Raw genomic sequence first — 13,936 nt, 5'->3', positions numbered from 1 at the left:
CTGTTTTTTCTCGGGGATCCAGGTGCAGGGCAGCTTGGAGAGAAACAAGCTTTAGGCTTGTCCCAGAAATCGACAGCTTGCAGATAGCATGGCTTCTAGGACTGTCTCCCCCTCCCGCATTAGCCAAGATTCTTTTTACTGAGAGTGTTGAAAACTCAAAGCCATTTAAGAAAGAAAAGGAATTTATATAGCCGAGAAGTCTAGAGGCAGCTGGATCCAGACGGTTACACAATATTGCCCGGAACCTGTCTCTCTCCCCCTTTCTACTCTGCTTTCCCCATGGGCTGGCCTCTTTCTCAGACGGGCTATCCCCATGTGGTGCCCCCTGTAAGCTGGTGTTATACCTGCCTAGCACCTTCCGTGGCCAGAGGGCATCTCTCGTCAGTAGTTCCAGCAAGAGTCCCATAGCTGGTGCTCCTTGGCTCAGTTTGGTCATAGGCTCATCCCTGAACCAGTCCCAACTCTGCCTGGGGGTGGGGGAGCAGCTCATTTGGAAACATGAGTGAAGGCTCAGTGGGCGCTATGATGTGGTTACAAAGCTCATATCATGGATACTTTGGAAGGTCAGAGTATCAAGCATTATTACAATTGAAATAAACATAGGAACTTGATTGTCTATATTTTTCTTTTTGTGATTGTCCTTTGCCTTTTAACATGGCTTGAATATCTTCCCAAGTATAGCAGTTTTCCTTTTTAATGGTATTATCTATCCATTTTATCCAACATGTGGGGTTTTACTTCTGCTATTCTGCTGAGAGCTGCTTCTCCAAGAAACGCGGGCTCCTGTGGGTGTCCCAGGTGTGGATCCTGCCTTGGTCAGTCTGTATAAACAGCTGAAGGACAGACTGCCGAGAAGCCCATGAGTTTAGCTAGTCCGGGGTGCACTTGGGGTGGCCGGGGGACAGCAGAGAACGTGCCCAGGTACACGCGGCAGGGGGCGCCTCCTGGGTTTTGGCTCTGGTCCTGAAGAAAGCTCTCTCCGCGTCACCGTTGCTAGTGCTGTTCCCAGGTGCCTTGCGATCGCCCAGGGACCCGGGGCCTGTGGAAGGGCAGCGCCGGGAAGATGGCCCCCGGAGAATGCACCAGCGGGGAAGCTGTCCTGGGTGACGACAGTGCCAGCCCGGCCCCTGGAAACCGGCTGCTCTCAGCCCCCGGATCTGCCCTCGAGCTGGCAGTGCTGCCGACGGAGGCTGGGCACAGAGCTCCGGACACGGGCACGGGAGTCGGCAGGAAGCCTCGGACACAGCGGGCCGGGCGTGGTGGAGAGGAGGAGAACGTTCAGGGGGAGAAGCGGTGCTTCCCCCTAGCCCTGGAGAAAGGCCTGCAAACAGGTGCCAGAGAGGCTGCTCTGGGCCCACCGGGCGCCCTCGGGCTAGCGGGCTCTGCCTGGGCACCCGGCCATGGAGTACATCCTCTTCGTGCTGTACTTCTCCTTCTTTCTCTGTCTCTGTGCCCTGGTGTGCCTTTACTTTTCCGGCTGCCAGGAGATGACCTACAAGCATGAAGGTAAGTGGCCGCCTCTGGGCGACTGTTACGGGTTCTGAGAAAGGACGGACCCGGCCTGGGGAGCCCCTGCGTGCGCCGGCAGCTGTCGGAAGGGAAGGGACGTGGGGAGGCAGGAGCAAGGGGGCTCGGAGGCTGCAGTCCGTGGAGCAGTGCGCCTTCAGTGCCTTTCCATCTGCTGAGAGAGAGCACCTCTGTACGTTCAAGGTGGAAACGGAGCAGACACATTTGTTTTCCATTTTTGTCCCAGCTGCATCTTAAAAATTTGGATTGGTTTATAAAAGGGCGTGGGCAAGGCAGGACTCTGGGGGCAAAGAAGACGGAAATCTGGAGGAGTGAGCCCCCAGAAGGCGTGCGGCCGGGAGCTGAGGAAATTTCCTGTGAAATAAGGGGTTCCCCAGGGAATCCGAGAAAGGTGGACAGCTCTGGAAACCTGACAGTTGTCCCAGTGCTTGACTCTTTCTTAAAGAGCCGAGCGTTTGAGGAAACAGTGTTTTCTAGGTGATTCTGTCCTTCCTTGGGGAAGGGTGCTATTTCACATAGATTCTGAAAATGCGGCATCAGGCGGAGGTCACAATGGCGTCAAAGAAGACAGCCCCAGATTTTCACTCTAAGTGTGAAAATGTCCTTTTCTATCTTGCTTTTATTAACAAAGGCATAAATCTCTGTGGTGTATTTCGGCTTCCCGTACAATACCATCACTTTTAAAAAACTAACCCTTCGAGGAAACAAACTAATCCCACCCATACGTTGTACGAGGTTGGGGGTTTCTTCGGCCACCTGCTGCCGCTGGGGGAGTTGTGTGTGCCCGGGGTCTGCGGAATCACCTCCTGTTGGGAGAGGGACATGATGGGAGTGTCCTTTTGTGCTTGATGCCCGTCAAAGCTGCGTCCCGCCTCCCACACCACAGCCTGCTTCCCTGGAGTCTTGGTCTCCGGGGCCACATTGGACTTCTGGGGGCTCCACTTGGCTCTGGGGAGAGGCTGTCGACAAAGGCAGCGCTACTCTAAATGCACGTTGCCAACATCTGTCCAGAATGCCCTGTGTTACGGCTCGGTGAGGGAGGACCTAAGTAGCCTTCCTGAGAGGTTTCAAGAAGCAGGTCATCCTGGGTAATGAGCACTGAGTCGTTAGCCCCCAGAATGGTCCGGGATGCTGGCAGGGGGTGTTGCGTCCTAATGGTTTGGAGAGAGCATGGCGGGATGGTTTCTGGAGCTCCGTGCGTGTGCGTCCCTGCTGGCTGCCAGCTGACACGGCAGCAAACGCAGTCCTGTCCCCAGAGGCCTCGCAATTAGCAGTGTTTACAAGAAATAAGGTTGGGTGAATGGCTGCGCAGAAAGATGAGGAGCCTGGAGCTCAGGGAGGTGAGGTGCATGTGTGCAGAGAGCTTTGAGTGCTATACACCTGTTGCTCCTGGAGGTGCCATCATCACCATCAGGAAGTCACGGCCATTCACTGCTCCCTGGGAATCATCTGGAGAGTTTTCGATGCCTGAATTCAAGGGAGGTCTCTCTTCTGGAGAGGAGATTGGAGTATATATGACTGTCTCCAGCTTCTACTTGGAGAGAAGAAATCATTTGAAATCGACGGAGCCTAATAGGTCCCCACAGTTCTACCTGCTAAATTCACCTGGGGTTTCTTTTCTTTTTTTTTTTTTTTTGAAGATTTTATTTATTTATTTGACAGAGAGAGAGACAGCCAGTGAGAGAGGGAACACAAGCAGGGGGAGTAGGAGAGGAAGAAGCAGGCTTCTCAGCAGAGGAGCCCGATGTGGGGCTCGATCCCAGGACCCTGGGATCACGCCCTGAGCCGAAGGCAGACGCTTAACGACTGACCAATGCAGGCGCCCCTCACCTGGGGTTTCGACCAGGGGGTTGCCCAGCTGCTGCTGTCTGTGTGAAGGAGGAGAAGGGCTGTCACGTGCAAGCCTAAAACTCTTTGTGGGCAAACAAGTTAGTTTAGCTCTGAGTTCATTAACAAAGACACGTTCACAAATACGCATTTAAGAATCAGTATTTACTGAGTGTGCCAGGCTCTGGGCCACGGTGGGGAATACAAAAACCCAAATCTCACCCCTCATGAGCAAACCCCTGTCCTCCTGCGTGTCTCCAGCAACACCTTTCCAGAAACGGTAGCTGTACAAGAGGACAGAGTAGTCACTGTCTCCGTCTTCCTTCCTGATGGCTGAATTATTTCTTAATTATGGTATTAATTATGGTAGCAGCCAGGGTTCTCTTACATGTGGGCGCCTGAGAGGGCAGACATATGCCAGCGTCAACAAGCAGAGTTGGGGGGGTCCCCTCAACGAGCAAGGTGCACCCTGAGCTCTCTGTGGGATGAGGAGTGGGGAGGGGGCTCTGGCAGGAGCCGGGTTCTGGAGGAACCAGGGGGGAGCCTGGGGCTTGGCTCTGGAATTAGTTACGGAAAAGCACTCATCAACTGTAAACACAAATAAAAATCCTTCTCTGGGGCTATTTTGAAGGGAAAAAAAGCCAATGTTCCTCAAACCCGGGAAGTTGATCTGGTGATTGTCAGTTAATGTCTGCAGCCCCCAAGGGGACAGAAGGTCCTTGTGGCGGAGAGGACAGGACGCCTGGTTTTAATCATGTTGTGTTCCCCAGGCCCCATCTAGCATCTGACCCATAGAAAGTGCTCAGCGAGTGTTTGCTGAATGAATGCAGGAATGTATGCGCACATGGCTGAATGAAGCCCCATATATCGTGGTATTTGGGGTGGGAGAAGTGCTGGGGAGGTTAACCAGGAAGCCGGCACACGGAGTGTCAGAATTGCCTCTGATTCTGAGTGATTGGTGCACGAGTGTCCCGTACACTGTTCCTTCTAATTTTATAAGTGTTCCAAGTTTGCTGTAATAAAAAGTTAAACTAAAATTGCCTTTTAGGGGCGCCTGGGTGGCACAGCGGTTGGGCGTCTGCCTTCGGCTCAGGGCGTGATCCAGGCATTCTGGGCTCTTCTGCTATGGGCCTGCTTCTTCCGCTCCCACTCCCTCTGCTTGTGTTCCCTCTCTCACTGGCTGTATCTCTGTCAAATAAGTAAATAAAATCTTTAAAAAAAAAAATTTGCCTTTTAGTGCAAGTCCAGTTGAGGACCTGGACAACACATTCACCCAGCCAGTCAGAGCCCGGGGTCCATCGTTGGACCCTCTGCCCCTTTAGCCTTTCCCTGTGTCTGGTGTGTAGAACGATACATCTCACCGGGCCCCGCTGCCCCTCCGCCCCTCCTTAGTAGGACACGCACCCTACCCATCGAGGGTCAGCATGTTGGGTACAGCCCACACGTGACCTTGCTCTTGGGTGAGGTGGGGGTTCCACGTCTGTCTGATGGAGAAGGAAGCTGGTGCTCAGAGGGGCTGAGTGGCTGCAGAAGGAGCCAGGGTCAGGCCAGTGTGTTGCTGCAGAACCCCCCCTCAACCCTTCCACCACCTTCGGTCACCTCCTCTCCCACCCAGTCCATCAGAAACACCACCAGCTGCCTTTTGGGATGCCTTTAGGGCACAGATGTGTGTAGTCGCCCTTGTGCCCTGGGGGTGATGGGCTGGGGTGTGAGGGAGGGGCCCTCCACAATTCTGTGTCCATTCCTGATGTCATGCACCTTGCCTTAAATTTATAGAAGCATGTTGTGGAGACATTTTTTGGATTTGATGAGGAGTCTGTGGACTCGGAAACATTGTCAGAAACATCCTGCAACACAGACAGGACGGACAGGGCCCCAGCTACACCGGAGGAAGACTTGGATGATGTAAGCAACCCCATATTTGAGGTGCCACGGGAGTGCTTCCGGCACCTGACAGCTGCCCCTGCTACTGCCCCGCCTAAAGATCTAAGCCTGCAGGGCCTGTGTCATCACAGCCGGTAGACCCGAGGACAGGTGGCCCCCACTGGGCGGGGCTCTGATACTGGCAAGAGGGGTGCTGGCAGCCTGTGGTGGTCCCTTCCTTTCCCCAGTGCTGATCTCACAGAGGAAATCTGTGGTCGCCTTGCTGTTAACTTTGCAATTACACTTGCTGCGTAGTAGGCTGTCCCTGGTCCCCCTGTGCACATGTGCACACACACACACACACACACACACACACACACACACGTGCACGCACACATACAGGCACATGCAGATGCACACAGGCGCACACATGCATGCATACATGCGCACGCATGCATGCACACACCCAGGTGCATGCACACACAGGCACACCACCTAGTGGAAGCAGCATGAACTGCTTTTTCATTAAGCTGAGGTCAGGCAGGAGAGAAACCGCATGGTGCTGGCAAGCTCAGAGGGCGGTAGAAACCACTGGAAGCCCTCTCCCACCGGGTCACCACCCAATCATCGCGCACATCCAGGGTCATGACCGCGGCACTGAGTGAGCTGGCCTCATGAAGGTGCAAAGGGCAGCTTGGTCCTTACCCACGTGCCCACCCCCGCCCCCAGCTGAATTCTTTTGGGAAACCCGAGTAAAACATGGTCGTACCAGACACATGTGACCACCAGGACATACCAGGCAGCTTTGGGCACCAAACACGGTGTTCTGCATCCCCATCTCTCGTGAGCACACGGGACGTCTCACGTGGACGCACAGGGCATTTAATGTGATGGGTCCCCCATAACGGGTGGTTCCCACTTTCCACGACTACAAACGATGCATCAGTGCCCATCCAGTCCTCTACCTCTGTGTTCCTTGGGGGTTGTCTCCTTCAGAGAAATCGCCCAAGTGAGAAGTGCTGGTGGGAGGGGGTGGCCCCTGGCGCCCTTGCCCTTTCTCCCTTGCCCATGACTCAAGGATCCCCAGGGTTCCGTGAATTCCTGGGAAGGGTGCCGATGATCGGGATGGCGTCTCCTCTGGCATCCTGTCACTCTAGGGCCCCAGTGACATCCCAGCAGTGACTGGCTCCTTAAGTAATTGCTGGCCACGCTGTGAGGGCTGGATGTGTGCTTTTGTCTCAGTGGAGGCCCGCGCTGGGAGCCACACCAAGTCACGTGCTTCCTTATGTCTTTCTTCTCCATGACGCTAAGACAACAACCAGGGAGGAGGCTGACCTGAGGTTCTGCCAGCTGACCAGGGAGTACCAGGCCCTGCAGCGGGCCTATGCCCTGCTTCAGGAGCAGGTCGGGGGGACGCTGGATGCCGAGAGAGAGGCCCGGGTAAGTGTAGCAGGCCCACGGGCCACAAGGGGCTGGGTGGACCACCGGGGTCTCTATGCCCTGCCTGTGACACTTGGAGGGGATTCTGAGTGGTGTTGGGGGGCGCCTGACCTCAGAAGTGCTCTCTCTCCGTCCTCAGCCGGACGGCAGGAGCTGCCAGAAGAAACGATACTGTCATCTAGCACACATCATGTGTGCCGTCTGTTTGCAGGAATGCATTCAGACTTTAAGACTCAGTGATGAAATCACAGACGTGGTGGCCTTGTAGACTCCCCTCCTCCCCTTCCCAGGCTGAGAAAGCCCTGGAACACCCCACAGAGCCGATGCAGGGACTGTCGCCGGCGGGGGGCGGGGGGAGTGCTCCCTCAAGGCACTCCGGTCCCTGCTGGCCACCCAGGTCTGGGCTGCGCCCACCGTTGTGTGGGGCTGAGCTCTGCCTTCCAGTAACATCCACTCACGGGCCCTGACCCCACCTTCAGGAGTCCCGTAGACCAGCAGCTGCCTGCCCTCCCTTCTGCAAGGAACGGGACCCCCAGAGAGCACCCACTGCTGCCAGCACATTCCCCATTTCATCCCTGCAGCAGCCCCTTGAGGTCGGCGGTGGCAGCTGAGGCTGGGGGGAACGGAAGCGTTTTGTGCCACGGTAAAGGGTTCAGCCTATAACCTAGATATGTCAGAGGAGGTAAAGGGCTGGGCATGGTTTGGGCTGAATCGTGTGGTTTTTATTAGAAGTTTCATCTAGTTGCCAATGTTTAAAAGTCAGGAGATTTCACATCATAGAAACCCAGGCTCCTGATCTCTCTCAGCAGCTCAGAACGCTCTCAGCCTGGCAGCAGCCAGCTTCCCGTTCCACGTGGTAGCAGCTTCGACTGCAGCGGGTGGTGATTTCCCCCGAGACGGACTGTGTGCCACAGTCCTCACCGCCCCCTATTACCCCACACGTAGTGGGCTTCCCTGACTCACACACCTGCCTGCTCCTTGAGATATTTTGGCTTTCAGCCCTTACTGCAGACGACCAAAGGCCCACGAAACATGCCTGGTAGTGTTGATAAAGGCAACCACTGAATTGATCAGAAAGCTGTGGTGGGGAACCCTGACACGCCTGCCTTCTGGCCCACTCACCCCCTTGAAGACACCGACCGCTGCTCCAGGCTCCTGTCATTATCTATAACATTGAGAGGGTTAGAGCCATCGATGTCTCCAGACCTTAACATTCTTAAAAATTGCATGTGTACAGCCGGGCAGGCCACCTCCGAGCCTGTGCGTGGATGAGCTTCCAAGGCCTGGTTACAGCACAGTCTTTGCTGCTCCTCTGTCGTCCCTTCACGGTGACCCGCTCACTTATTGATCCTTTCCGTTCCAGACTCGGGAGCAGCTACAAGCTGACCTGCTGAGGTGTCAGGCCAAAATCGAAGACTTGGAGAAGTTACTGGTTGAGAAGGGACAGGTGAGCAGGAATGATCGTGTGGCTCTTCGTGTGTCTGTCCCCTCGTGGTGTCACTGTGGCCTTAGTGCCGAGGGGGCCCCTCTCTCTGGGTCTGAGTTGTTTGCTCCAGAGACATTAGAGAAAAATACCCAGGCTGAACCCAGGTGAGAATATCCTAGCTCAGGTGCCTATTCGCAGAGTTTTAAAAAACCAAAACACGTTATGAAATTCTAACTTGGTTTTTTTCTCTCTTGGCCAAGAGTGCAAAAGTAGGAGACAATTCGGAAAGGCACGCGGTGACCCAATTCCTTTTTGACTTGAATCTGAAGGAAAGCTGCCATTGTTTATCAGGGCTTCATTCTGAAAATGAACTGGCCCCTCAGCCCGCATGTCGCGATTCCACACTGTGTGTGACTCTGTCGCGGGAAATCCTGGCCCTTGAGTTTCTCAGAGTCAGGTTGCCTCCATGCGCACATTCTCTGAGCGTGACAAGGCCGGGATGACATCGGGACACAGTAGGCAGGCAAAGCGCAGACCCAGACCCGTGCCCTGGGTTGGGGGAGACCGTGGAGGGGGCTCTGGGTGGAGGTCCAGCCTCTCAGACGGTAACATCCAAAGGCAGTGCTCACCTGGGGTCAGTGCGGGTCAGCCGTCCTCCCCGTGGTAAGAGATAGCTGGAACTTCTCAGCAGCTTTACCACGATGAGGCTTATTTCCTGCTCAGTACACTGCCTGTCCCTCCTGGAGGCAGGGGGTCGCCCACTCTGTGGGGTGACTCAGGGCTCCCATACTGGAGGCACAGAGGGCAGGAGAAGGTGGTTTGTTGCCTCTGCACCTTTCACCCAAACGGGGACTGGCTTGCCTGACATGTTACGTGACCCGCACAACTAACATTGTCTCTTTTCCTCATCTTTAAAACGGGGTAGTAATAGTACTTTGCACACTGGGGAAGCAGAAGCAGGGAGAAGCAGCCGGGGAAGAGTCCAGCTGGGTGAGAAGGCTGTTCTCAAACTCTGTTCTACCCGCCACTCATCTCGGCCCCTCTTGCAGGCTGAGCTCACATGTCACCTGACCATTGTCTTCAACTAAGTTCTGCATCCCCACCTGAGGGTGCTCAGCCCTGTGTTTGTGGGCCAGTTCTGCCCTCAGCACCTGCTAAATGGAGGGGCCAGTTTGGGACAAAACAAATGGCCATTTGTTCAGGGAGCACCCATCAGAGCCCTGGCCCTATACCAAGTTTTGTGGTTGGTGTGCAGGGATGTGTCAGTTAGTTATCACTGCGTAACAAACCACCCCAAAACTTAGTTATTTAAAACAACACATTTTATTTGCTCACAACCCCGTGGGTCAGCAGTTTGGACTAAGCTCAGCTGTGTGGTTCTTCTGCTGGTCTCACCTGGGGTCATTCTAGAGGCTGCTTTGCTGATATATCAGCTGGCACTAGGTGGCCTGAAATGGCCTGTTTCTCCAGTCTGGGCATTGGCACCCACTGTTGGCCAGATCTCTCTTCGTGGTCTCTTATTCTCATGGAAGCGAACCTGGCTTCTTTGCCTGGCGGTCTTGGGACAGGAAGAAAGGGCAGGCCTCAATGCACAAGTATGTTCCAAGCCTCAGCTCGAGTCCAATTTGCGAATATCCCAGGAGCCAATGTGCACCGCAGCCACACCCAGCTTCAGGGTTGGAGAAATAGCCATCCTGTCTTGTTGAGAGGAGCTGCAAAGTCATGTTGCAAAGGGTGATGTGCATGCAGCTGGGAGGGACAGCTGCAGACAGTCTGCTCCAGACAAAAAACGAGTGGAACACGGCTCTGTCCTTATGGCACTCACAGCCTCGTGGGGCCTACATGTGTCAACCAGGGACAACACAGGGTGATAAATGTTGATAGAAGGAAGCCCTGGAGGCCACCAGAGCTGAGAAAAGAGAAGAAGGAAGTTCTTTCACCTATTCCTTTATCCATGTATCTGCCCTCCAGTATTTATTGAGCACCAGCTGTGTGCCAGGCCCTGTGCTAGGCACTGGGGGTGCCACAAGGCCTAGCGCCCTGTGCTCATGGGACGTCCCTGGATAGGACCCGACCAGGCAAAGAAACATGGTTAGGGCATCACGGGCAGCGGGACCAGAATGCACAAAAGTGCATCCACATGACGATGCCAGGTCCTTGGGTGTGGGGCAGACCCTCGGGGTGTGGCCTGGGTGCTGGCCCACGGCCCATGGTGAGCAAGCCTGAGCGGGTCTGCAGGGCCGATTCGGTCCCTCTGCAGCTGCCTTCCCATCCAGGACACTCACAGCACGAACTCCACGGGCTTTCAGGGAGCGTGAGGCATGGGGAAGGGGTGCCCCGCAAACCTGCCGACTCTCTCTTTTGGGTGTAACGGTTTAGAGGGACCATGAAGTCTTTCCAGAGGCTGTCCCTTTCTCTGACCTTTCCATAGAGAGTTTTCTATTGCCTTCTGGTCACTGACACCACCTTGGCTCCTTTGTCTGTTTGCGTTGAGGAGTGTGAACATATTTAGTGCTTTTTCTTAGGATTCCAAGTGGGTGGAAGAGAAGCAGCTGCTCATCAGAACAAACCAAGACTTGCTGGAAAAGGTAGGTGGGCATGAATCCCCTCACGCCCCTCAGAGAATCACCGAGCCCAGACGGTCAGGGCCCTCCGAGGCCCACGGAGGCACCCCCGTCCTGACCAGCTTGCAGAGGAGGGACCGCTCCCTTACCTTGAGTCAGAGCCCGATTCCTGGGGCTTCCCAGCCATTGGTCCTGGTTCTGTCCTCTGGCACGAGGCCCGCAGAGCTGGTTTAGGCCACCCTGCAGACACAGTGAGGGCTGCCTGCCCTCCTTCCATCCTCCCACCTCTGCCATTGCTTGGGGTTCCAGAGCCCTTCTCCTCCCACCAGGGGGTACCGAAGGCACCGGTCGATGGGCAGGCCTTCAGGGCATCATGGTCCAGTTGGTGGACTGGAGGCCATGGCACTGGCAAAGCTGAGCTTGTCTTCCTTCTGTGGTCATGGAACTTTCTAGACGTCTCTTGAGACAGCATGGGGGGTAGATTTAATGCTTTGGGACAGACCTTAGCTTTATTTTTTTCTTATTTGTGCACAATTCAGAGTTGTTCTGTTTTAGTAAATTGACTGAGTTGTCCAGCCATCACCACAATGCGGTTCTAGAACATTTTCAGCTTCCCATAAAGGTCCCTTGTGCCCATTCGTAGTCCCTCCCTGTCTCCCACCCCTCAGCCCCTAGCAACCTCTGGTGTACTTTCTGTCCAGACCCTCCATGCTAGTGGAACCAGACAGACCTAGGTGAGGCCTTAGTCTTGGAGCATCCTAGAATGCCCGCCCTGGATGATCCCAGCCTTGCCCTCTTGGGCGGGGGCTTGGTCCAGCCCTAGCTCTGTCCCTGACCAGCTGCGTGGCCGCTCACTGCCCTGTGTTTCATTTGGAGCACTGGGGCGGGACCTGTCACCACCCTGCAGGTCAAGCCTGTGCGTTGGGAGAGATTCCGTGCCCTTGGTCCTGCTCACTAAATTCAAGGAGCCATGGAGAAAACACACTGTTTGTAAATGTCCCCTGGGGTGCAGCATCCCATCAGTGGAGAACCCCCTGTGGTTCTCCAGGCAGGAGGAGGGAGAGGCGAAGGTGGCTGTGCCTCACGGAAGCCCTCGATAGGGAGGCGCACCTTCTCTCAGTCAGTCCTGGTTGCAGCCAGAGGAGGGAAGACAGCTTTATGCTCCTCAGACAGAAACTGAGGCATGGAGCCATTAGGGTGCTTGTCCAGGGTCTCCCGGTGGGTGTTGGACCAGGCAGCCCACCTTCCCAGATGGACTTGTGCCTTCAGGAGTGTGGCTTCTGCTAAGCCTTCTCCTGAGCCCTCTGGCTGCGTGGACAGCAGCATGGGCCTTCCCGCAGTGGTCTGTCCCACTCTGGCTGGTGGCGGGGGGGGGGGGGTGGTGGCACTCGCCCTGGCGGTGGGGGAGGGGGAGAGGGAGGGGGCCGGAGACAACATGCAAAAAGAATACACACAGGCTTTGGGATCAGAAGCGCCCATGATGCGCTCCTACCTCCCTCACATTTGACCTCAGGAAGGGACTTAGCAGCTCTGTGCCTCAGTTTCCCCATCATTTATTAGTCAGCAAGTCTATAAGGAGCCCCTCTTCTGGGCCAGGCCCTGGGCCACAGGGACGAAGCAGGCACCCTCCCCATCCGCACCGTCTGCACTGAGAGGGCCGCGTCTCCCATGGCCCCCGCGGAGACGGCAGTCCTCCCACCTGCTAACCCACCGCTGGTCTGCTCTAGATTTACAGGCTGGAAATGGAAGAGAACCAGCTGAAGAACGAAATGCAAGACGCGAAGGACCAGAACGAGCTGCTAGAGTTCCGAGTGCTGGAGCTCGAAGTAAGAGACTCTATCTGTTGTGCGCTCTCAAACGGAGCAGACCTTCTCTTTGAGCCCAAACTGAAATTCATGTAAAAGCTCCCAGATGTCCTCCAGCATGTGTAAAGGGACGTGGTAGAGTTGTTTTCTTTTCTTTTCTTTTTCTTTTCCTTTTTCTTTTTTTTAAATCTGTATGTTCAGAATAATTTCACTGCCTTAATATGTTCTGGAGAGAATGCTCACCGAAGTCTTTGGACATGTACCAGAGCTAATCTATTTATTGCCTACGGCTTGTTTTGCACTTAATAAAATAATTTGTTTTTGCAATATTTTGCCTTTTTTATTTGTGTTTCATTTCCATAACTACTTCTTTCCTGCATGCATAGTCACCTGGTATGCGTTCTGCAAACCCAGACAGAAGGACTGTTGCAATGAATAACACACCTTTTTAAGTGACCTTGCATGCAGGGAATCTCTCCTTTTGAAAGAGCAGGGTCCGACCTGGCCCACAACTGACTCTGTAGTGTGTTTACTGCTAGTTTGGCCCATTTTCTATTTGCCGAGGTAAACACAGGTAAGTAAGCCGGCAGGGGAAGGGAGGTAATTTGCACAGGCATTTAAGAAAACCCATACGGTTGTTGCAACTCCCCGTCCAGCGAACGCAGGCCTGGGTGTCACACAAGGTTGCACTGGACTGAAAACTTACTGTTTGTAACTTAACCTGCAACTCAAAACTGCTATTAGCACGGAGGGAGACTGAATGCTGTTCACGGGTAGCAATCACGTTCCAGACCTTCAGTGACGTCCCCAGTGCAGAGTTGAATCCAGCATTAAGAATAGTGATGGTTTTGCTGCTTCCCACTGAAACCTGGCTCTCGGGTGCCTAGCATTGTATTGCAACCATGTTACGTCACACTCCTTTTTGTTTGTTTGTTTGTTGCCAGTTAAAAACCATCCACATTTTAAACATCACCTAAGTTTGTGACTCGTTTGTCTGAGCACCTGTTTGTCTGAGCACCTGAGCGGCCCCTCTCCCTCCGCTGAAGCCTTTGCATGCACAGATCTCCGAGGAAAAGCCAGCACCCTTGCGACACTGGTCCCTCCCATTCTGTTTCCTCCTCCTGGCTTCTGTTAAGTTATTTGCACCAGAACTTACCATCTTGTCCTTTGTCGTGCTGGCATGGACCTTGGTCTGAATGTCTCCAAACTAAGTGTTAAATCGTGCAACTCAACTCTTGCTTGAGCGTGAACGGGGTCTTCCATTCACACAGCAGGAGCCGGAAGCCATGCGAGATCACTGTTCACACTTCGGCCAGTGAGGAAGCCTTTCCCAGGGCTTTGTCGCAAGTCTTTCTCAGATTTCCATGAGCATTTCTCAGTGTGCTAGACTTTTCTTTAAGTGTCTCCACCATTCTTCAGAACCATTAGAAACCAATTTTCTGACTTTTGTTTGTATAAAATAAGAGCTTTCTGTTGTCACATCT

The 13,936-nt window shown here is 54.2% G+C and overlaps 1 protein-coding gene across 2 annotated transcripts in view; it reads left to right on the top strand.

Annotated features, from left to right (window-relative positions):
* JAKMIP1 (janus kinase and microtubule interacting protein 1) overlaps positions 1 to 12,781 on the top strand; it is a 102,138-nt gene extending 89,357 nt beyond the window's left edge. For both annotated transcript variants that reach the window (XM_045771448.2, XM_045771447.2), the window contains 5 exons: positions 5,131 to 5,259; positions 6,529 to 6,657; positions 8,021 to 8,104; positions 10,609 to 10,671; positions 12,375 to 12,781. In XM_045771448.2, coding sequence (XP_045627404.1) covers positions 5,131 to 5,259; positions 6,529 to 6,657; positions 8,021 to 8,104; positions 10,609 to 10,671; positions 12,375 to 12,548 — 579 coding nt within the window. In that variant the 3' untranslated portion in view covers positions 12,549 to 12,781. The remainder of the gene's footprint in view (positions 1 to 5,130; positions 5,260 to 6,528; positions 6,658 to 8,020; positions 8,105 to 10,608; positions 10,672 to 12,374) is intronic.
* The last annotated feature ends 1,155 nt before the right edge of the window (positions 12,782 to 13,936 follow it).

The sequence above is a fragment of the Ursus americanus genome, chromosome 8, assembly GCF_024610735.1.
Source record: "Ursus americanus isolate L20-20 chromosome 8, mUrsAme1.1.p, whole genome shotgun sequence".
Lineage (NCBI taxonomy): Eukaryota > Metazoa > Chordata > Mammalia > Carnivora > Ursidae > Ursus > Ursus americanus.
The sequence above is the reverse complement of the archived record's forward strand: the minus strand, read 5'-3'. Positions and strand labels throughout refer to the sequence as shown.